Below are 22,240 nucleotides of genomic sequence, written 5' to 3' on the forward strand. Positions count from 1 at the left end.
CATACAACAGGGTTGTAATTCTAACCACATGCAAACATATGACGGCTGTCAGAAAATAGGAGAGGTGCAAAACTTGAGGACTGCTTGCTGTTAGCAGTGTATCCGCAAGTTAGCCTGAGTCCCGATTGAGCCTGAGCACGTGCTGGGCTCCGGGTCTGCCGTTCCGTTCCCCTTCATTCCTCATATTTAAGCATGTACTTAATGGAGCACGCAGCGTGGCTGAATAGAGACTGCTGAGTAGAGGTCTGAATATGAAAATGCAGAGATCTGGATATACTGAAGAAAGGAAAAAAAAAAACCCTTTATCAAATGGGAAAGATTTACTTGGTGGATTTTTTTTTTTTCTTTTACTTGGCTCAGTTGAATTCCTTCTGTTACTGGTATACAGCATATGATAAATGTTTGAGAGATATGTTTTACGTTATATGATGCATATTCCTTTCGGCACAAATTGACCATAAATCAGGCTGAAAAATACCCCAATATTGAAAGCCAGGGTAAGTGTTTAAGTCCAATGTTAATGCATCATTTTCAAGGGGATAGAAAAATGGTGAGGCTGGATCGTTAAATAAACTGGATGGCTGCTGAAACAGTACAGTTTGAGAAAAGAAAACCCTTAAATACTTAAAAAGGGGCAATTGATTTTTGCATATGAGGCTCTGAAAATTCTGGCTTTCCACTCTATTCTTTTCGCAATTATTATGAGAAGATGATTTTTTGATTAAATCATCAGCTTCTGTATCGCCTAAGATTTTCATTGGCTCTGTCTTCCACCCAGATAAAAGTTTTCAGATTCTCAATCTGTTTGGAAAACTTTAGCCAAGCTCTACGAGAAAGGTAAGAGAGAGCGGTTGAAGAGGTAACAACAGCGAATAACAGTACCAGCAAGAGAATAATTTTCCTTCTTCCCTCTTTACTCCAGCTGGAGAAATAGCGACAGCCAAATGGAAGAACAGCCCAGTAGGAATTAAATTTGTATATTATGCGATGAAATCAGTGTAGGCACCTCATTCAGGTTTCCAGTGGGAACTCAACTTGAACATGTTACCTATCTAAAGTAATTCCTCTTGCATTTGATGCAAAAATTGAGGGCGACATCCCCTTAATTTAATGGGAATAATGTAGGAAGATACAGTTTGTACCGTTTGCTGGTAAGTCTAGATGCTGCAAATGATTTGATGTCTGACAGGCTGAAATAGTGAGTTTAAATGTAGGAAGCTCCTCTCAGTGTGACTGTAGTCATTTGGGAAACACCGAGCTCCGTCACTGTCAATCCAGCCGTTTCCTACCTCATTCTCTAGTAGGCAGGCGAATGTGGGGAATTCCCTCTTTATCAAAAATACGTGATATTTATCCTATTTTATGTGTCTATATTAATATTTTTTGGTCTTTTGTAGTTAGTACTTTTACCTATTTGTTACAAAGCAACATCCTTCTCTCTGACAGCTTCAGCAGTGGTGAGAGCTTGAAAAGAAAGGGGGAAGGAGGAGAAGTCTCTTCCATTCCCCTTACAGCGCAATGAAAGGTGGCAGTGCTCTTCCCTGTCCTTCAGCGGGGAGATCAATCTTTTGCACAAAGCCACAGTGGCAGAGGAATTGAAGAGGATGCTCTTTACCTGGTATGCAAGAAGAGCTACAAAAAAATGTCTGGAAAACATCTCTTCCACTGAAAGACTAAAGACGTTCGGTCTCCTGAGCTCCTTACAGCTGAGCCTGAAGGTGGATTAGATCACACAGCTCTGTGGGAACCGACTAAAAATAAACTACAGTATTAGCAGTAAGACCTGATTTACAAACACAGTTATCGATCTCCTCGTATCGAGCACTCGCCAGAGAAATATGGTGAATGCACGCGAAGAACCAGCAAGTCTCACAGCTGCGGTGGGAAAGCATTAACCCAAGTTCACTTAACCCCCCTTCAGTAAGCATGCACTGACGTAAACGTATGAATAACGGCTAAGAGAGGCAGCAGCCTTTCTATTAATGAGCGTATGGGGTGCCTTCCCATCATTAGCGCTCCCTGCTGATGGATGCTGGGGCGGGAAAAGGGGACGTAGCCCGGACCCGGTGCAGGACCGCAGCCTTTCCCCAGCTGAAGCTGAGAGCGAGCGGGAGGGAGATGGGGACAGGTTGGAGAAATCCACACCTGAACGTGCAGGGCCCAAAACAGGTGGTCAAACAAGCTGCAAGTGACTGTAGTCGTAAGTCGTGGGTGGCTGCGGGAAGGCAGTGAAAATGCAGTGTTACTTGTGGATGTAGACTGGCTTAAAACAGACGGTAAAACCTCAACCACAGTAATACCACGGGAATGCCACAGCACCACTGCGAAACAAATGCAAGGAAAAGCAAATGATTAGCATATCAAAAAGAATGTCTTCATTTTAAGTAAGGTATTGGTCAAAATAAGGAAAACAATTTTGAGTTCAATATGTGCAGCACAGGAGCAAAATTATATATATATTAAAAAAAAAAAAATAATCATGTGTGAAGTGGGATTTTGGGAGGAGAAGGCTCCAGGAGCGAAACTGCCTGTTAACACTCAATCTTGATGAACCAGGTCTGTACGCAGCTGAATCTGTAAGCAATGCAGACGTGGGGCATTTGTTTTCTTTCTCTTTCCACAGTCAGAACATTATTGTGGTGGTGGTTTTTTTTTTTTTTTCCTGAGCTCTACAATTCAAGTTATTAATTAAAAAGTATTGCCAAGGGTGCTGTTTCACTGATGGTCCTCAATTTACAGATAACTTTTCTAATTTAAAACCTAATCTGGAGACTGAGCCCTGCCAAAATACAACATGTTAAATTCCAGTTAAGTAATTCATTAATGTAGGTGGGTATAAACTGCAAATTAGCTCTGTGGTGCAGGTATGGAGCCTCCCGAGATGATGCAAACATCAAGGTTCAAGCAGCAAGAACAGGGGTACAGAAATGCAGATATAGCTATTCCTAGCTTGAAAAGTTTCTTCACAAAGGGTTGGCATATGATTTAATGTATTATTCCTTGTTCTCAGCCCATATTTTTACCATCATGTTCATTTAACAGTACATTATTATTACGCTTGTCGCTGCAGTTGGATGCGTCCCATTGCCGTCGTAAATGGCATGGCAGGGTTTTATCAGCTAAACCTACACCATCGAGACAGGCAGTTTCTGTTTCTGCCCGGACTGACAAAATTCCCATTGGATTAAATGTTGTGAGATGACTTCAGTATTTGGATGCGCAGTAAAAGGAATGGATGGAAGCACAGTGTTCCTGGCCTTTCTCTGGGTAGTCTTGCCAAGAATGGAGAGCTAAAATTTTTTATGGACTGACACAGTTCCATATTGTATCACTTCTCGTTGAAATAAGTCCTCCCGAGAGTGCTCTACAACGTGAGAGACAAGTGGTTCATTCACCTCATCTAGCCGCTTTGCTTCTCTCCTCCCTCTGGAGATGGACGGACCCGTCGCTCCCTCCAGCGTGTCAGCTCACGTTAACTTTGCCGGAGAGTGCCTGAGCGTCGTTCAGTGCCCGGGTAATTAACTGGAAAGCCCCATCACTTTCTTGGTTCAAAAGGCAGAGGATTTGGCTTGGTAATGCTAATGGGATTGCATGTCATTTGTGGAATTTCCTTAATCACGGCATATTGACTTTCTGCCTAAATCAGATTACTTTTAACCATATTGATTGCACAGTTATAAAAAGCCCGTGAAAATCTTTTCATTAAATGTTATAAATATGCCTGCTAATATGATGTAAATGCCCCCTTGTTTTCACTTGGTGGTCTAATGAGCAAAGCAGTTCTTTCAATTTGATTGTACACTAAAGGCTGAAGTCATTGATATGTGACTTTTTATTGATAGGTGACTTTTTATTTGATATTGAGCACTCTGCCGCTTAGATTTAAGACTGGAAAATGTTCACTTCTCCATAACCCTAGACATACTTACATGGAGAAGACGATTTGCACCACCCCAACCTTTTTACAAGCCACCTTGAACAAGAGCTTTGAATAATTATACCACTAGGCTTTACGCAGCAAATATAGAATACCTTGGTGACTGGAAACCTTCCTTCCTCCGCTGATTTTTTTTTTCACCACAAAATTCTGTAGTTATTACTTCTCTATTAAACTTGTCCCTGGAATATTCCTATGTTAAAGTTCGCTTTCTGGCATCATGGTCAACATCAAAAATGGCAGTTTCTAAACAGCAACATATACATATGGCACCAGGGCGCTTGCTCTGAGGGTGATGTTCATGGGCGATGCTTAGGAACAAGCTCTTTGCCTGAGGAGGATGCTCCCCTGCAGAAACAGGCTGTGGTCTTGAAAGAGCCACGTGGATAGCATGAAACAGCTTACCGTAAAATTCCCTGCAGCCTGATGGCCACAGTCAGTGCAAACCCTTTGCAGAAAATGATTAAACTTTTGCCGAGAGCTTCCTGTACCGAAAGGCGATTCGACCTGCGACAGCGCTTGCCCACACCAGCTTTCAAACACCCCCGACATCCAGCGTCCTTCCCTGGAGATCACTGTCGCCGTCAGAAGCAAATTCCCCGTGAACCGGCTGGTGTCAAACGCACCCAGAATGTGCCTACGCCAGGAGCACGGAGCTGGCCGCCCACCCCCCGCTGCCTGCCAGAAGAAGCCGTTCCCCTCGTGTCATTCCTGGCCCCTCTGCTCTTGTGTTTCCCAGGATCTACTCTGCTTCTCCCAGGGCATCTCCTCATGGATGAGGGGAGGACATGGAATTAAATAGCAAAGCAAAGGCTGACAATGACGAATGAAACTCCCAGTTACCTCTGAGGGAGCATTTCTTCTCCGAGCTCCTGGCCTTGATCCTCAAGAAGGATCTAAACGCGATTTCTCATGAATCCTGAGCGCTAAAATTTGTCGTTTTTACTGAATAATAAAAGGATGGGCTCTATGGGGCCAAGGGTTTTCTCGCACATAACTCCCCTCCCCTTCTCCTGCAGGGTGATATGTCACCCTTGTCTTATCCACTGGAGGAGACTATCTTCTGGCCTTTGCTCTTGCTCATCTTCGACTGATTATTTTCGCTCTCTGATAGTCTAACTAGTAAAATATTAGAGCAATTATTTTCAGCTTTTACTTAGCCATGGAGGTTGACGCTTCTTTTTCAGACCTGAAGGACTTACACCGGAAAAACACGGGTCTGATTTTTTTTTCGAAAGTATTTTCATTCCTGTTGCCCTGATAAAAGACACCGCCTCTCCTCACGGCTCCCCTTTTCCCAGGAAAATCCCCCATTCATTTCAGCGTGACGCGAATCAGGCCTTCTACTGTCACCCTGGGCAAGAAGCGTCCCTCTCCACGTGCCAAATCCAAGCAGGGCTGATGGCCCCCAACGAATGACGGGCGGATTGGATGGATTCCTCCATCTCTTTCTAGCCCTTGGCTTTGTGGCTCCCCTCTTCTCCTTCCAGACCCTGGAGGGTGATCGCTCCGGCAGCGCAGACGCTGGCAGAACCGGAGGGACACGGGTGAACGGGAGGGGAGGCGGAAAAAGGAGATGAAGCCACAGCTGAAGCGCCGTTTCGCGGACGAGGGGGACGCTGCGGGGTGGCGGCGGGAGCAGCCGGGCGGGAGCGGCGAGGAGGGAGCGCCGCGGGGCCGGGATGCCGGCGGCGCCGGCCGCGCTTCACCGCCGGGCGGCTGCGGCGGGGCGCTGCCCGCCGCCGCGGCGCGTCCCGCCCGCGGCCGCCAGGGGGCGCCGTGGCCGCGGAGCGGGGCGGAGGGGGCGCGCAGTCCCCGCGGGTCGCGGCGCGGGGCGCAGCGGAGCCGCGGCGGGGCCGGGCCGGGCCGGGCCGCGCCGCGCCGAGCCGAGCCGAGCGGCGGGGCGGGCACAAAAACGCCGCGCCCGGCCGCGCCCGCCTGGGAGTCGGCGCCGGGGGCAGCGAGGGCTCGGCGGGCCGGGGCTCAGCGCTCAGCGGCGCCGGGACGGGCGGCTGCGCCGGGGCTCGCAGGATGCCGGCGGCTGCGCGGCGGCGCGGAGCGCGGGCGCTGTGGGCGCTGCCGCTGCTGTGGGTGGCCCTGGCGCGCTGCTACAACGTGGACGTGGGTCGCCCCGTGGTTTTCCAGGGTCCCAACGGCTCCTTCTTCGGGTACTCGGTGCTGCAGCACTACCACGACAGCACGCGGTGGTGAGTAGCGCCGACCCTGCGCGCCCCGGGGCGGTGAGGCCGCGGGGTGCGGGCGCGATGCGGCGGGGCCGGCGCTGCCGGGGCACCCGCTCCCCTCCGCGGCAGCCGCCTCTCCCGCGGCCAGGGAGCGGCACCCGAGCCCCCCTCGCCAGGGCGGGCAGCGGGGGGCGCCTCCGCCCCGGCCGCGGGGGCTCCGCGCCCCTTGTGCGCGGCGGGGTTCACCCTGGTGTGAGCCGGGGTCCCCCTCGTCGGGCGGTGTTTTAAGACGGGGGTGCCCCTCCGGGCTGGCAGCTGGCGCTCGGCGTCGCGAACTCGCTCTCCTCAAGCGCCAGCCGCCCCTCGCCCGCCCCTGTGGGGCTTTGCGCGGCCCCGCTTCCTCGGGGGGAACTTTTAGCAGCGCATCTCCTTGACAGAAAACGCCTGGGGGATGAAAGATGATAGGTCACCCGGTGTTAAACGGGGAAAATTTTAGTAGCGGTCACCTCCAGCGGGAGCAGCGCGTTTAGCACGGGCGGTGCTGATCTCTCCCTACTCCGCCTGGCGAGGAGGAAAATCCCCCCGGTGGCTGGAGGGACGTTCCCAAATCGGGAGGCGTTCGCCTCCTCCGTGTGCCCGCTCTTGGCGTGAGGGACCGTAGAGGAAATGTCCGTGTAACTTTTTAAAAAAAAAACAAAAAAACAAAAAAACAAAAAAAAAAACACAAACGTTGGTAGAGTTTGTCTACATCTCAAAAAATTATGCAAACTGGCAAGCTTCTTGTTTTTCCCATTGAGTGAAAAGAGCCTTAGAGCATAGTCTCTCTCTCTTGTCTGGGTCAGAGGCTCTTTGTTAAAATTAAAACTGATTTCTCTTAATTGGACCTAGTTGATGTCATCTGGTGCACTTCTAATGTGAGCAGGAGCCGCTGCTGCCAATAAATGTCCACAAAGCTTGTCTTTATCTTTTACACTTAGATATGGCCCGATTACTCAGCTGTTGATGCTGGAACTGTGGTGCACTGTGATATAAATAAATGTATTCATGCTGGCGTCCAGTTCTTTAAAAATGAATTTCTTTCACACCCTTTACTTCACAAGTAGTTGTGTGCTCTGCCTTTCTGCATAGTGGCTTTCATGGAGGGTTCATTTTTAAGGACTTATCAGAAGACGCCATAGAGGAAAAGGGCCCTGGGAGAAGAAAAGCTCTCAGTTTGAAGCGATGCTTAACTTGGGGCAGGAACCGACAAAGGATGCAAAGGCTGAAAGCGACTTGGATTCAACACAAATTGCTGGGGATTTGCGGTGGTGTGAATCAAATGCTGATCTAGGGGGGTATGGTGGGATGAAAATGATGGAATTTCTTGCTCTTTGTGCAGGTGTCTATCGTTCTGATCAATAATGTGAATTATCTTCAGATAGCACCTGCTGGTGTGACTTTTTTGGAAGGGGAGGTGGACTAGGGAGGAGAGTCTCCCAGATATCCCACTTTGTGTGGAAACGATGCTGGACTAGCAGTGTTGGGCAGGCGTCTGTAAGAAGTCTGGTGCTTGAAAGTAAAAACTCCAGTTACGCAAACTCCAGTTTTCTGAAAATAGACCTTCTTCATGGAGCCTCGGCTGTGGCACCCAGAAAAAAAAAAAAAAAAGTATCTAAGATCATGAAGTGTTTTTAAATAAATAAATTGCTAGCCCTAACACCCAGAAGAGTTAACAGCAGCTTACTATGGTCAGCATCAGCGCTGTCAAAAATCCTGAGGGTGGGATTGTCACCATGGATGGGAAAGCTCCTCTTTTCATCGTGGGACCGGGGAGTTTGTTTGCACGGGTGCTTCAAAATCCTGTGCCCAGCAGAGGCATGGATAACAAGTTGGGGAGATAGGTTTTTTTACACTCTCCTCGATTCTAGTTTGCTATGTGCAGTTGTGCTCTTAATGTGTGCGTGCATCCGAAAGGTCAAGGGACAGTGATGAATCTCTCTGCTCTTAAAAGTATATGCAGCCTTCTTCCAGTTTTCTGAAGATGCCACCCCCTGTACTGGATGGGCATATTCTGGGTGCAAGCACGTTTTGTTGCATACTGCAACATAATACCAGTTTTAAGTGTTTAACATATTTCTTCTGGAAAGCTTAAAAGATGTGCCCAGTCTTCCTTGACATTCAGACCTTCGGAGGGCTGAACCCTTCTCAGTACCCTTAGCTGTGCCCACTTCAACTGGGCATAAAGACTTCCAGTATTATGTAGTACTATTTTAAAACTATATTTATACTGTGCAGAATCTTGTTTCTCCCTTCAGAGCATAAAGTCTCTGATTTCAAGTTTAAACTGACTACCAGTTGCAGGTTGTTGAAATACAAGATATGTTCCCAGTTCATTGGATGAGTACAGAGGGAAACGCTTAGTAGAACTCACGCTGCTTTTCAGATTTGTCAGGTTTTCATGTCTGAAGGTTTTGTGTGCAAAGCTATCGAGCTATTTCCTTAACTGGCTTGTAGAGTTACTGGGTGATTTTTAATTTATTTTTCCCCCTTCTCTTTCAAATACGATATTCTGGGGAAAGTCTGTTATAAGGAATATGCAGTGAAAATGTTTTCTATTCATCCCATTGTAGCATATAGCACTTCTTAATAGTCATAGGGTTGTTTTTTGTGTGTCAGTTTTCTTCTTACCTTTGTAGCTTTTACATACCCAAAGAAGAGTTATGATTTCAGTTTTCTCATGTCCTTTTGGCCTATACACTGCGGTGGGCAGTAGTTAAGCTAAGTTAACTTTGGAGAGTGATATTGTGGGCATTCATGGCTTGGCTGGTGAGCTCTGCACTGTGTGAGCCTGCAAAAATGTGACTGATCATATCCGAGGCTGATAGGGCTCCTGCCTATCTAAAATTGTTTAATGTGTTAATATGCTCTCAGGCATTTGAGAGTGTTGTCATGATAGTTCAGGGCTTCTTGCTCTTTATTGCCTGAGGGCCTGATATTCACCTTCTGATCCTGAGAGCTTCTTAGATGAAGTACGTTATTCTCAGTAGCCTGTTCGTGTGCTGGTGTGTGTGTACATATGTGTGGGTATATCTGTGTGTGTGTGTGTATCTATCTATCTGTGTGTGTGTGTGTATATAGTCACTGATTTATATTAAAATGATATCTGTAATGGCCAGGTCTTCAGTGTTTCAGCTGTTTCCCAACACCACAAAGGCACTCGTCTATATTATCTGCCATAGGCCTGCAGGGTTCCAGTAAACTGATTCAGGGTTTGGTGATTCTTGAGGATTTATATGAGCCAAATATTCTTGCAGGAGGAAAGAAAGGGAGGGATATTTGGTTTGAAATATTACATCAGATAAATGTGCATAGTCAGGCTGCCATGCAGTCCTTGACATAGAAATTATAGTGGAATATGGGTATTCAGCCTCCACTGCAATAGTGGAGTAAGTCAGTGCCTTTGGCCTGTCTGAAATACTTAATTGCAATGATGCTTCCATTTAGGAGTTGTTTTTGCACATTTTTCATCTCAAGAAAAGCTTGTCTTCACAGATGTGCTAAGGTTATTGTATTTCTGACAATGTCTCCTTTTCCTTCCTTAAGCGGGCTTTGTGGCTGTAAGTCTTGAAAGATTGACCCAGTTCCCCGTCATTGCAATTTTCAGCTGAGTAAGGAACCAGGTGGCTGCTTGCATTTGGAGCAGAGACAAGCTGAAGTGCTTCTGTTCTCTGGATATAATTTTGAAGCTTGGAGTTAAAGACTCAAAAAACGACCAAGAATGTTGCTTTCTCTGCTTTCCTTCAGACAGTTTAAAAAGAAACAAATGTCAATTTTTTGCCCCAATAAAAAATGTTCATAATGTCACATCTCTGATCATTCTTTTTTTAAATAAGATGTTACTTTATCTCTCTCCTTTCCCCTCCCTATGCCCCCTTTGCTGACACCCCCAAATCCCTCAGCAAGTCCAGGGTAACAACTTTATCTTTTCTGGCAACATTATCTGGCACAAAAAAGTAATGGAGTCAGTTTAGTTGCATGGTGTCCTGCTGTGAGTTTTACAATAGGGAATGAGTCTGGTTTCTGTGCTGGTGCTCCATTCCTTCGGCCCTGCTCTTCGCCGGATTGCACTGCCGCTGAAATAATGAAGGCTGTTCTGCATCTCAGGCTGATGGATACGCGTTGTTAGCGCACGGTGTACTTGCGTGCAACCAGAAGGAAGGCGTGGAAGCAGGCTGACCCTGTGGAGACTGGGTGTTTTGCTAACGATGCCACGTTGCATAAATGATGTAGTGATGCTGTAGGTGCTGCCATGGCATTTCGGGGAACCCGGGCTTGCTGTTGTTGGTCACAGGTCATTCATCTGCTGCCCAAATAACAGCCCTCCTGCTTCTCATTCTGCATGTAATGGATGAACCACTGGTTTTTATTTCGAGGGTTTAGCAAGTGACAGAGACCTCTCTGATGAGAAGAAACTCAACTGGGATACACTGGTGGTGCACCCTCCTCTGGTGCTGCTTTTGAAATCAGCTGTGGTATGCGAGGATATTTAAAGACTTTTTTTTCTCTGCCACTTAACATTGCAGTGAGGTGAGGTACCTACACTCCCCAGTCCTTGAGCTGTGATTGCCTAATCACTGCTGGCATGCTGTAGGGCGATGCTTAATGTGCTTGGCATCTCTCCATGCCATTGGTCAGCTCGACACTTTCGTTCACTGTTCCTTCTGCTAAATGCAGCACTTAATTTCCAAATCTGTATGTCCTGAGGGTCAATCACCAGCGAAGTGATAGTTACTGTTCTGCAGGAAGTAATTTTAAGGAGGTGTGGATTTCTCTGTGGCCAAGAAAGCTCCTTGTCATCCATTAATATTGGCTGCTGCAGTTCCTGCGACGTGATGGTTTCGGGCCACGCAGCTGTGTAGTTGTCTCCATACAGATGATGGTGTTTGTCCTTGATCATGCGAGTATCAACGCAAGAAGAGAAGGTTAAATGGCCTCTCTGCCTACTGCTCCTCATGTTGGTTTGGACCCCAATACTTTGTTCACAGAGCCAGTGGAATGCGGCTGATTCTCACAGATTTCTGTGCCTGTCAAGCAAAAGTGACCCTAAAATGGCCCCAAACCCCAATCCTACTGCCCTCGGTTCTCTTCCATGGAAAGTAATCTCTTTCCCTTGATGAGGTTTCACCTTCAAGGTGTCTTCATGTAGCTACTCACAAATATCCTAGGGCCTTTCTGCAGAGTGTTATGGTTGTGGTGAGAGCCTGCACTCATCAACAATCTCTGCAAAGAGTGCTGCCCACACCATAAGCCTTTTGGCAAAAGGCTGGAGAACTGCTGGTGCTTCCTTGCTGACAACCAAGTAGTCCTGTAGCAGCGCTAGAAAACTGTACCACAAAATTAGGCTGTTTTAAACAAGAGCTGGTTAAACTAGTTGGAATATGTTGGAAGGTTGCCTGATAATAGCAAGAGGACAGGGTTGTATTTTGCTGGCTGTTTATGTGTCTTCTGTGTTTATGTCGGGCAAGATTCCACAGCACTGAAATGCAAGAAGACTGTATTAGGCTCTAAGGCTTTGTTTTGAAACGTATTTCTGTTTTGATATGGTACTAGAGGAAAACACCTTCTCTGGTTGCAGCGTGGTTTCATAGAAATTGTAAAAGATTTCAAAGGTGTTTTAATATGTAGAGATATGAAACAGGTGTTTGTTTTGCTCAATGAGTGCCAAAATATTTGGATGCAAATCAGTCTCCTAACCAGGTCTGCTGAAAAGTCTTATGACAGTTAAAAAGGTGACTTTCTTCCAACAGATAAGCTGTTACATGCAGAAACTAATGAAAGAGTAAGGGACTCTCTTCTTGACAAAGGAAATATTCCAGTCTCAAACCTTTGAATAAAACCAAAGTAAGTGGTATGTGGCAAATACCAACTTGACCAACTGAAAAGCATATGAACCAACAGAAAACCTCCCATTTCCCTGAAGGTAACCATCTCAGGGCATGGCTGAGCATGGCTCATGCCAGATGGAACAGGAGATCTGCAAAGGTTTTGCGTGCTGGGGTCTAGGTGCAAGAGTGAAAGAATGAGACAGGATCCGAAGATGACACAGTGTGTGAAGTAGGTGAAATATCAAATTTAAATGTATGGACATTCAGGACAATCCAAATTAGACTTGCTTTTGGCACGTCACCAGTTGCCTTTACTGGCTGCTTCCTTCTGCTCAGTCCACATGAAGAAATGGCAACAGACATTTTCTTTTTGAAAGGTATATTTGCTCAAGACAGCAATATTATCTGTGCCAGTAGCCTACTCAAATCATTAATTATCAATTTTTCCTATTCAGCTTTTTAAAGAGAGCTGAAGAGTCTTTGTGATTGAGGCTCCTTCATCTCCATCTTGCATTCTGCAACCCGAGGTATCTTGTGCACTAATTGCTGAATCATGTTTACTTTTCTTAGGTTAGAGCAAAGCTTCTTTTAAACTGGAGGTCAATGTGGCCTACATTACTTATTGTTATAACAGGTCACAGAAACAGTTTCTTCCCATTTGCAATTTGAACCCGTAACTCTTTAAGCTGGTAATATCCCCCCTTATTTATTTTTGTTAGACCTCATGAATGTCAATAAGTGAATGACATGCATTCATTGCCTGTGTAAATGAAATGATTGGCATTTGATTTTCTGCCTGCTGCCTGCCTAGTGGGATTTCCATTTGGAGCTATTATTTCAGGCTCCTTTGCGCTCACTCCCCAATGTGTGCAGGCTTTGTAGGTTTTAGCAACTGAAGTATTTCGGACATTAATTCTTCTCACTTGTGAAAACATGATGTGCATGCAGCCACATCAAGCTTCTCCAAAGGATACAGCTTAGCTCATGAAACCTGGGAGAAAATGATCGCTTAATGTAGGGGATTCTCTTCTTTTTGTAAATGTATTTCCAAATGCCATGGGATGGTTTTGTTGCATCCGAGGCAGTGTGTATCACAGTAGGAGTGGAGATGTGCTGCTGTTTGGTACAGACCAGACTGATGCGGGAGCAGCTCTTCCAGGTGGCTCAGGTTGACCCTGGACATGTGCACATTGGGGATGGAACTTTAAATAGAGGATGAAGGAGAAGTTGTTTAAAACAGAGAAAGCTTCCATTTTGGGGATGGTGCTGGCCTGTCCGTTTGTGCCGTGAGTGGGCTGTGTATGCGGACTGACTTTGCACCAGTAGCTCTTTATCCCTTTAGTGGGTAACCAAGAGCAGTGCCTCCTTGGTCAGCTGCTGCCTCCCAGGTAGTAGGCTGGATCCACACACGCGAGTGCTGGAGGCTTAGTCTTTTAGAGACGGTCGCCCTTAGTTCCAGCCCTGGGCTTAACTTCGGCGAGGATTTTGTTACATGCAGCAGCTCTGCCCTGCCTCACAGTGCAAGGGTATCGGCAGAACTAATACTAAGCTACCTGGTGCTCCCCACTGCCCTCCCTTAACCTCCCTCCTCACTCTCATGTGCCCAGATCTGGGCTCACAACCAGGTGAGAAAGGTTGTCCCTTTATTGAGGAGGCAGTAAAAGGGCTTGTGCTTCCCCTGTAATCCTCCTCAAAAAGCATCTCTTAGGGCATGAGCAGCTGCCAGCTTGTTAAACAGTTAACTGGATTGTAACACAAGTGATTAAAAAGGGCTCAGCATCTTTTGAGGGTACATTAAGGAACCCTATGGTCAGAGCTTGTGCATTGGTGCTTCCCAGAGACGCTAGCTCTCACGTGGGATACGTAGCCCAGGTATAGTCTTCACAGCCTTAGTGATACAATGCATTGTGGAAGAGATTTGCTCCCATGGTGTTGGTTGGGTGTTTTTGCTGTTATTTTTTTAAAGCTGTAGTTACATAAAGTGTTCTGAGAATGGGGTGCCTCAGCTTTCTAAACAAGCTCGTTAATCTTGGGCTGGCTGGCAAGCAGGCAGGTTCAGATTTCGTCCTCTCCTGGGTGTGTGTATTAGCTCTTGTGGGTTCTTGGATTGATAGGGAGGTAGTTAAAACTGAGGAAAAAATGGATGCAGCTGCTGTTGTCCATCCTAATACTTTCCTAAATGCTTTTGGGGGTGGTGGTGGTGCTTTAAATGTGTTACAATCCTAATGGAAATTTAACATGTTAAAGTATTTGTGGCTTCACTGGGGAAAAATGCCTTTATTGTGTGTGGTGTTTTCAGTTTGTGAGTCGATGTCATCATTTTACAAGGTTGCTGGAGAAAGTCCTTTTGCTGAGGAAGCTCTGGCAATGTGAACCTTGCTGTTGTTTACTTTTTTTTTTTTCTTCCATCCTGAAATTAATCACTTGTTACTTTGCTTTTGGTTTCCAGGGTCTTGGTTGGTGCTCCCAAGGCAGAATCTAAATACAGCACCTCTGTTCAGTCCCCAGGAGCAGTCTTTAAATGTCGAGTCCATACCAATCCTGACAGAAGATGCACAGAACTGGATATGGGTCGAGGTAGGTAGTTACGATGCTTGGGGGGGGAAAAGGAGGGAACCAAAAAAATAAAACTGTACTCCAAATGGCTAGCAATCCTCCTGACAGCTTCAAAGAGGCCCCAAGACACTGAGAGGGATTCATCAGTCTCCCCTGATGGATTTGAGCACTATAGCAAAGGTGTCATATTCTCTTCAGCGTTATGAAGTAGCATCCCACCTGGTGCTGGTGTCCTTCCAGTGGCCCTGCTCGCTCTCTCCACTGAGTACCCAGGGAAAGGTGGGGTTTCCCCTGCTTACCCTAAGCCGCTGTCTTTTCTCCACCTGCTTCAGTGTGACTTTGCAGCCTGTCGGTGGGTACGTGAGTGGCTGTGAGCACTGGTCCCTGCTCCTGGCAGTGCTGAAATAAGGGTGCGTGGGATGACCCCAGGCGGTGCGGTGGTGGGCCCATGATGTGCTATTAGTGACCTCTGGGTTCCTTCATAATGCAGCAAATCAGTCCTTGGGTTTGCTTGTTGTGCTGAAGGAAGGAAGTTTTGATCAGGATCAACTTTGGTTTCTCTGACGTACTGTCTGAATCGGGGGAAAGTGGAGTCCTAAAGTAAGGCTCTGACCCCAAACCTTTTGCTGGATTCTGATGGAGAAAATGGAAGCCTTTTAATATTTTGGTTTTCTTGGTGACATGTGTGTTATTGCTTTCTCTGCCTATAAAAAAGGTATGTTAGTATTGTTCATCTTTTCACGACTGAGTCAAGTAGAATTTATTTTTATGAAGCTTAAATGTCTTAAAACAGTGTTTTGGCTGTTTGATTTGTCCTGCTACTGTAATGTAAACTGTCTCTCATGCTCATGGATTCATGAATACTGCCTGGTAGGACTAAAGATTTAGGTCTCAATTTTCCTGCAGGCAATCTCGCATCTCTCCCGTTGGCTTCAGTTGGATGGTTTCTTCAAGTAGAGCTGTGGACATGCTGTAATAGCTGCTGGCTGTTTGGGACAGGGTCTGTCCTCTACTATGTATTTGTGTGATGCCTAGTAAGAGTGAGAGCATTGCCCCGATTAATGCATATGAGAACTAATAATCAGGATAAAAGGGAAAAGAAAAGCACTGTCAGGCAGATGTTTGATGGGCAATCTCTTTTCTTGCAGGGATTCTTTGGTGGGTATTTAAAACTTATGTCTCCTTGCCTTGCTGCCTTTCCCCTCTTTCTGTAGGCAATTCTCGGGGCACGCTCTGCGGAAAGACCTGCAAAGAAGACAGAGATGATGAATGGATGGGCGTGAGCCTGGCTAGACAGCCGAAGGCTGGTGGAAGTGTACTGGTAAGGCCACTCTTTTCTTTGATCTCATTAAAACCGTTGCTGCTGTCTGACTCTAATGCTAAACACGTCAGGATTAATGTGTTCGGCAGTGACTGACGGAGTCCAGCTTTACGGGCAGCAAATTCTGTAGTCCGTTCCTTCAAGCGGAAGGAAAAGTGAGCCCCAGCCAGAAAGCTTTATTTATAGAGGGAGGACTTCAAAGCCGTCACACCTGACTTGTGTCACCCAAGGGCTTCCTCCTAAATCTGAGGGATTAAATCTTTGAATAGAACAAATAGAACTTTGTCTGGGAGGTACCTGCTAGTTTGTTCTTTTTGTCATTTGCCTGTGTTTATGTAGGGAATATGTATGCATCCATTTTCCCTGAGCATATGTATTGCATGTCAGAACTTACCATGAAAAATGTAAGATGAGTCTTTGTGGTGATGTTTTTTCTTTAAGTATATTCATTTTCCATTAACAAGACAGAAGAGTTGAGAGTAGAGATTACTTAGTTGTGTGTGGGTGGCCTTGTTGTCTCTGATATGGTTACCAGGCAAATAGGCAGGTCAAGGAGAGCAGATGTGATCCTTAGGATGTGGAATTTATCTTTGCAAAACAACATTTCCTGTGTTGGAAAAAAAAAAAAGTCATAAAGAGAGCTGGGCAAAACCCTTTCTAAAATACATGGGTATATTATGATCAATAGTTGTCTGTGTTTACATCCGCGGTTGGGTTCTGACTGTCTGCCCCAGTGAGGCTGTCTGCAGGAATGTTAACTGAAATAAAAAGAAATTGCAACAAAATGTTGTGCATAGTATGTGTGGCAGGCAAATTTCAAGCTCATATCAGAGTAACCCTGGCAACAATCTGATTCTAAACACTGCTGTTTGGGAGTTGGAAACTTCCAGTATGACCCCATCTTTCCACTGAAATAGGGGATTGCCCTGGTCCATGGCACCAAACTGTCACAAAGCTGGTAGCGAGAAAGATCTCGTACAATGATTGCTGTGCCAACCACCTATGTAAGGCAAGTGGACAAAGCTGCTTCACTCAAAGGCGTTTTTCTTAGTGTGCACTTAGAGACCAAACGGTTACGACCCAAGTCCTTGCACGCCGGCTTCCCCGTGGGGGAGCAGGTGGTTTTTATGCCTTTCTGGGTTAGTACTGTGGTATTTTATCTGATCGTCTCTTTTGGTGTACAGCTTGCCAGTGCTATAGGGGCTGGCTGATGCTTTACTTTTCTTGGATGTTTTAAATGTGTTCACCACTAGAGGAGGAGGGGAAAAAGAAGGGCATAAATAAAATACACTGTAAACGTGTCCAGCAGAGCACAAAATTAAGGCATTCATGTTAGTGTAAGCAATTCATGTTTTCAAGGGATATCCTGATCTATATGTGTGCTCAGAGTCCTGCCTGACAACTGAGGAGTAACTTGCATTGATCGGGATAATGCTATCTTGAGACACAGCATCTTCTCCGTTTTCCAGTCATCGGTCCGAACTAGACAAATTCTTGTCCCATTTCAGAAGCCAGTGCATATGCTTTTTTAGGCAATGCTGAGATATTTTTGTAAAAACGATATCTTAAGAATAATGTTTTTGCATATTTTGGTTCAAAGGGGAACGGGTTGTAGCTGATGCTTAGGTGTCATCTCCCTAGACCGAAGTAGCAAAGGAAGGGAAAGCTGGTGGGGAAAAAAGCTGGGCAGCTACCAGGGCTGGGGCTGGCTGCTCGCTGGCTGAGGGGAGGCTGTAAGGGTGAGGGACATGGGCAGGGCTTAGACTGGGGCTGAGAGGATAGAAATTTCAGACATAAAGCAGGTTAAAAGCAAAATGTAGCTAAAGCAAAATGCACAGCTGGTGGTGGGCTTATTCCAGTGCAGCTTAAGCTGGTGAAGTATCTCCACAGGTTACGCTGATTTAAGGAAGTCCTAAACCAGCCCTCTGATGAGATTGCACTGCCCTCACCACGTAGATCGTGTCTGGATGCTCGAGGATGTTTAAATGTCTAATTCTCATTGATTTCAGTGAGATATTTATCACCAAAGCACTCTGTCTTAAACTACTAATTAAACATCTGTGTACATCTGTGTGTAGACAGAGCCTGGAATGAAGGCACAGAGATTCCTTTGTGGATGGAAAATACCTGGCAGTTTCGGGTCATTGTTACTCTCTGTTTTGAGATACCTTTTTAATGAAAAAGATTCGTGACTTTCCCATAAGCAGATGGTATTTAATTTGTATGCTCTTCTAGTTTTAAAGATCCAGATTTCTTTAAAATGCAGTTGTCTTTGAAGCACCCATGAGAAACTGGTGTTCCGAGATGTGTCTGAATGTGTGCTCAGAGCTGCATCTGCCGATTTTTGGCTTTTGGACAAATGACTAGCTAACTCTTGTAAGCAATGCCCAGTAGTTATGAGTATGTGTAGTCTATATTGTCAGGCATTACATCTCTATTTACTGCATCTCTTACCACTCTGACATAAAGGAATCCCTGTATCTTTGCGGCCAATAACCGTGGATGGATTTTTCTTTTGCATGAATATGGGGAGTCGCTTTTTAAACCTGTGTGAACTATTCATGCTCTTGATGTCCTGTGTTAGAGGGATTAGTCCCGCAGTTTAGCTGTGGATTGTACAAAGAAGCTGTTGCTTTTGCTTTGAACCTGCTTAGTGGCTTAAATTTCTGTCTTATCAGCCTTCCCCAATTGCCCGATAAGAGTACCAGCTTCAGTGGAAAGGGGCAGTAGGGAAGGTGACGACCGTGCAGGGAGGCTTTAGCTGATGTTTGGTAAAGCGGATTGTGTTTGAGCCTGTATTGTGCCAGGATGTTACTGAACAAGAGTTTTATGTTTGTGTGATGGACTAAATAGAAAAGCGTCAAACAATGAGGATTTAAATAAATGAAGAAGTAAGATTAGCTAAAAAAGCTCTGAGTTTGCAGTTCAGTGGCTTCCTGTCCTTGGGTATGCTCTCAGTCAATATTTGCATTAATCTAAGTGCTGCAATAATACAGCTGAGAATGCCGGCTCTTTCCAAACTGAAACGGCAAAAGTCCTTCTTTTACTTTTGTTAGGAGAGGAACTGGGGACAGTGCATTATGATTTGGAGATAAGCCACATCCTTCAGTCTTGCTCTTCCTAAACACCTGCCACATCTGTCATTACTCTGTTTTTTTAATCAAGTGTTGCTATTTTTCATTTTAAGGAGTTGGCTTACTGGCATATTTAGTGATTGTGTGTGTGTCTGTAAAAAAAAAAAAAAAAAAAAAAAAACAAAAAAAAACTCACTGCAGCAAAGCCAAAGTCCTTCTACGGAAGAGCAAGCCCAAAGTGGTCTGACACCGGCACATTCAAAAAGTCCCTCGTTTGCACTCTGACTTTGGGAGTCAGCAGTAGGACTCTATAAGGACCGTGCATTCAGGTGGGGCATTTGGCCTCTGAAGTGAAGCCTGAGTCTCTGGTGTTGCTTTTCCTATGGTGGAGAGCCCGTGGCTGGTGTTCAATACGCAAAAGAGCAAAGTGGCTGCTGTTCTGAAATGGCCTATTCATTATATTGTGGTAATGCACTGTCTGCCATCAATAGAGACCTCCATGTGCTTTGCCCAGAAGTGTTTTATTTTGCTTCAAGGGTTTGCATCCTTTCTTTTCTCTCCTGTTCCACGGTAGAGCCGGAGCCTGTGCCCTGGCAGCAGCTGCTGAGCACCAAAGCGTGCTTATGGCTTCCTCGTTGCACAGGGGCCCACCTATGACTTGCATCTAAAAAAGGGTGTATAAGCTGTCAGTTGTTTGCAGTCACCTTAGGAAAAAAGCCCTCAGAAAAACCCTCTCCACAGCATCAAGTTCAGGTGACTCGTCTCTGTTCCCAAGACCTCTTCAGACGTGTGCCATCAAAGAAGGAAGGTTGTAGCCACCTTTGGTAGCACATCACCTTGCCTCAGCAATGTTGAATAATGCAGGGACTGCGTACTGTAATCCAACTAAACATTTTTGGGAAGGCAGGAGAACCAGAAGCGGCTGTGGGCTAGCTTTGCTGTGGCAGGGAGACAAATGTGCTGGTTGCCTGGCTGCAGAGAATTGAGTTTGGGGGAGGAAGAGGAGCTGCTGAACTCCTGTCCATTGGGAAAATGTCAAATTCTGCAGCTGTGGCGTGGGGGAACCTGGGGCAGCCGCCACTGAGATAAGGTGGAGCTCATCTCTTGGAGCTATGGTTACAAGCTGTCTGCAGACTCAGGCAGTCAGTGGTAAACTGTAGTGTGCCTGAATATGCAACATGCTGAAGGTACAGAAAAGTGATCATTAAAAAAAAAAAAACAAACCCAACAAAAAAACCCAAACCCTAACAGATTAGGTAGGTGTGCCCAGTATTGCTGAACAGAGCCCATAGCCTCCAGCTGGTTTCGAACATACTTCTTATGCAGCAGCTCCTTTTTTTCCTCCTTATATTGTTCTATCTTTCTTGGCCTCTGCACCTCACTCCTGAGCAAAGCCTCCTGCTTGTGATGAAATGCTGCTGTTCTCCCCGACTCTGTCATTTGTGCTCCTCTGGGAGAGACTAGTAGGTTAATTTATGTGAGATCCTTGCAGTTTCTGAGATATAAAATGTCAAGGAATTTATGATATCACAATCCTTTATTTATCTTTCCATAATTTTAAAAAATACTCTTGGTCTGTTTCCGTTTGAGTTTATACCCGGAGATGGGGTTGACTTGACTGTTGCTTTAATGGTATGTATCTTTATGGTACTGTCTTTAAAAGGGCTGTGCATTTGTATATTTATGCTCGCAGCACAGATCTGTCAGGAGAGAAACTATTTCCTGGTTACTCTGAAAACGAGTGTTTCATGTGCTAGGTTTTTTGTTGCTGTTGAATTTTGAATGAGCGGTGCATGGGGATTAAAATCATAACTGAGCTTCTTTAAAGCATGTAAGTGAGTCCCCAAAGCTGCTCTTTGCAGGACTCCTCACACGCATTCGGCTGTCGAGCAGAGTGCCGTCAGAAGCATCCCTAGCGTCACAGGTGGCAGCCTGCGTCACGCAGTGCAGTGCAGAGCTTTCCACGGCCCCCGGAGTCCCTCGTTATCTCTCTGCGATAGCCATCTTCAGGAGATACGTGCTTCTGCTTGAGTACTGAAGGTTAGGAAAGCAATAAATATCAAACTCCAAATGCAGCACTGCTAACAGCAGAGCAGGCTTTTGCACAACTGGTTTTGCTCTGTTTCAGTTAAAAAAATGAGAGTAGTATTACCCTTTTATATCTTTCTGGGGTTAAGTGTATGGGAAGGTGTGTTGACTGCTGGACTGAATTTTGAGCTTCCCAGTGGTTGATACACTTCCCAGGTCCTTTACTGGATAAGTGACACAACTGTGCCTGTCTTATGGATATATTTTTTTAACGAGGTTGAGATGCTCCCATGGGCAGCTCTGAGGTGCTGAGGCAGAAAAGTGGGGTAGCGCAAAGGGAAGAACACAGAGAGTGTCTCATCTGGGGAGGATAGGGTCAAATGTGGGGATTGTGAAGGGGGCTGACACAAAGTTTTCAGGAAAAGTTGAAAGTATGCGGAGGAGATGATTTGTAGCATAGAGGCTGCTCTGTTCACATGGTACCAAACCTTAAATGATATAAATTGACACATCTACACTGACTTCAGTGACTTAGACCATCTGGAGATATGGCCCAGCGTGTGCTCAAGTTCAAAGCCCTTGCTGTTTCACATTTCATTTCCTTTTATTCCAAGTCACCTCTGAGCATCAGGCAACTTGCGGTTTGTCTGTCAGCAATGCAGTGTTAATTTTTGGAGCAAATGGGTTCTGGGGAGGCGTGCACCAGTCTCCATGTTGCTTGTACGCGTGTCTGTGTGTGGCAGCTGTACTGAGCAAGTGTCCTGGTGAGACTGGTTTAGCTCTGGTTTTGCAGGGTGGTCTTATTCTTCGCTATGAAGGGAAAGGCCTCCTGATCTCTGCAGCTCATCTGCACCTTGACTGGTGTTGCCACTCTCGTTGCCACAAAATCACTGTCATTTTCACTTAAATTCGTTACCAGTAAGCAAGGCCCAGCTCTTCTGTCACCAGAAACAAAGCTGCCTTTCCCAGCGAGACAAGCCTTTGACTCACACGTGCATCCTCTGGTGGGATAACCTTCTAATACAGTCTTAGTAACCTTCTGAGTCTTAGCATCCGTTCTGATCCTCTTATGTGGATTCTCAATGGTTTTATTCCCGTTTTTTCCCCCTCTTCTGGCTTGGCTGCGTTCCGTTAGTGCATCTTTAGTTAGGAAAGCTTCAGTGGCCGTGAGGATTCACAGTGAGAAATCTTGAAATCTCCAGTATGGGCTCTGTCTTGCTCTGAGACCTGCTGTTTTCCTGGTCACGCATATGTGAAAGCTGAGATCTGAGCTGCCA

The 22,240-nt window shown here is 45.9% G+C and overlaps 1 protein-coding gene across 1 annotated transcript in view; it reads left to right on the plus strand.

Annotated features, from left to right (window-relative positions):
* Positions 1-5,968: 5,968 nt before the first annotated feature.
* Positions 5,969-22,240, plus strand: part of ITGA9 (integrin subunit alpha 9) — a gene marked incomplete at both ends in the record, with an annotated part of 229,450 nt that continues 213,178 nt past the window's right edge. Inside the window, 3 exons of the mRNA XM_082327280.1 lie at positions 5,969-6,144; positions 14,434-14,561; positions 15,755-15,861. Coding sequence (XP_082183406.1) covers positions 5,969-6,144; positions 14,434-14,561; positions 15,755-15,861 — 411 coding nt within the window. The remainder of the gene's footprint in view (positions 6,145-14,433; positions 14,562-15,754; positions 15,862-22,240) is intronic.

Source organism: Platalea leucorodia (assembly GCF_965183815.1).
Source record: "Platalea leucorodia genome assembly, chromosome: 1".
Lineage (NCBI taxonomy): Eukaryota > Metazoa > Chordata > Aves > Pelecaniformes > Threskiornithidae > Platalea > Platalea leucorodia.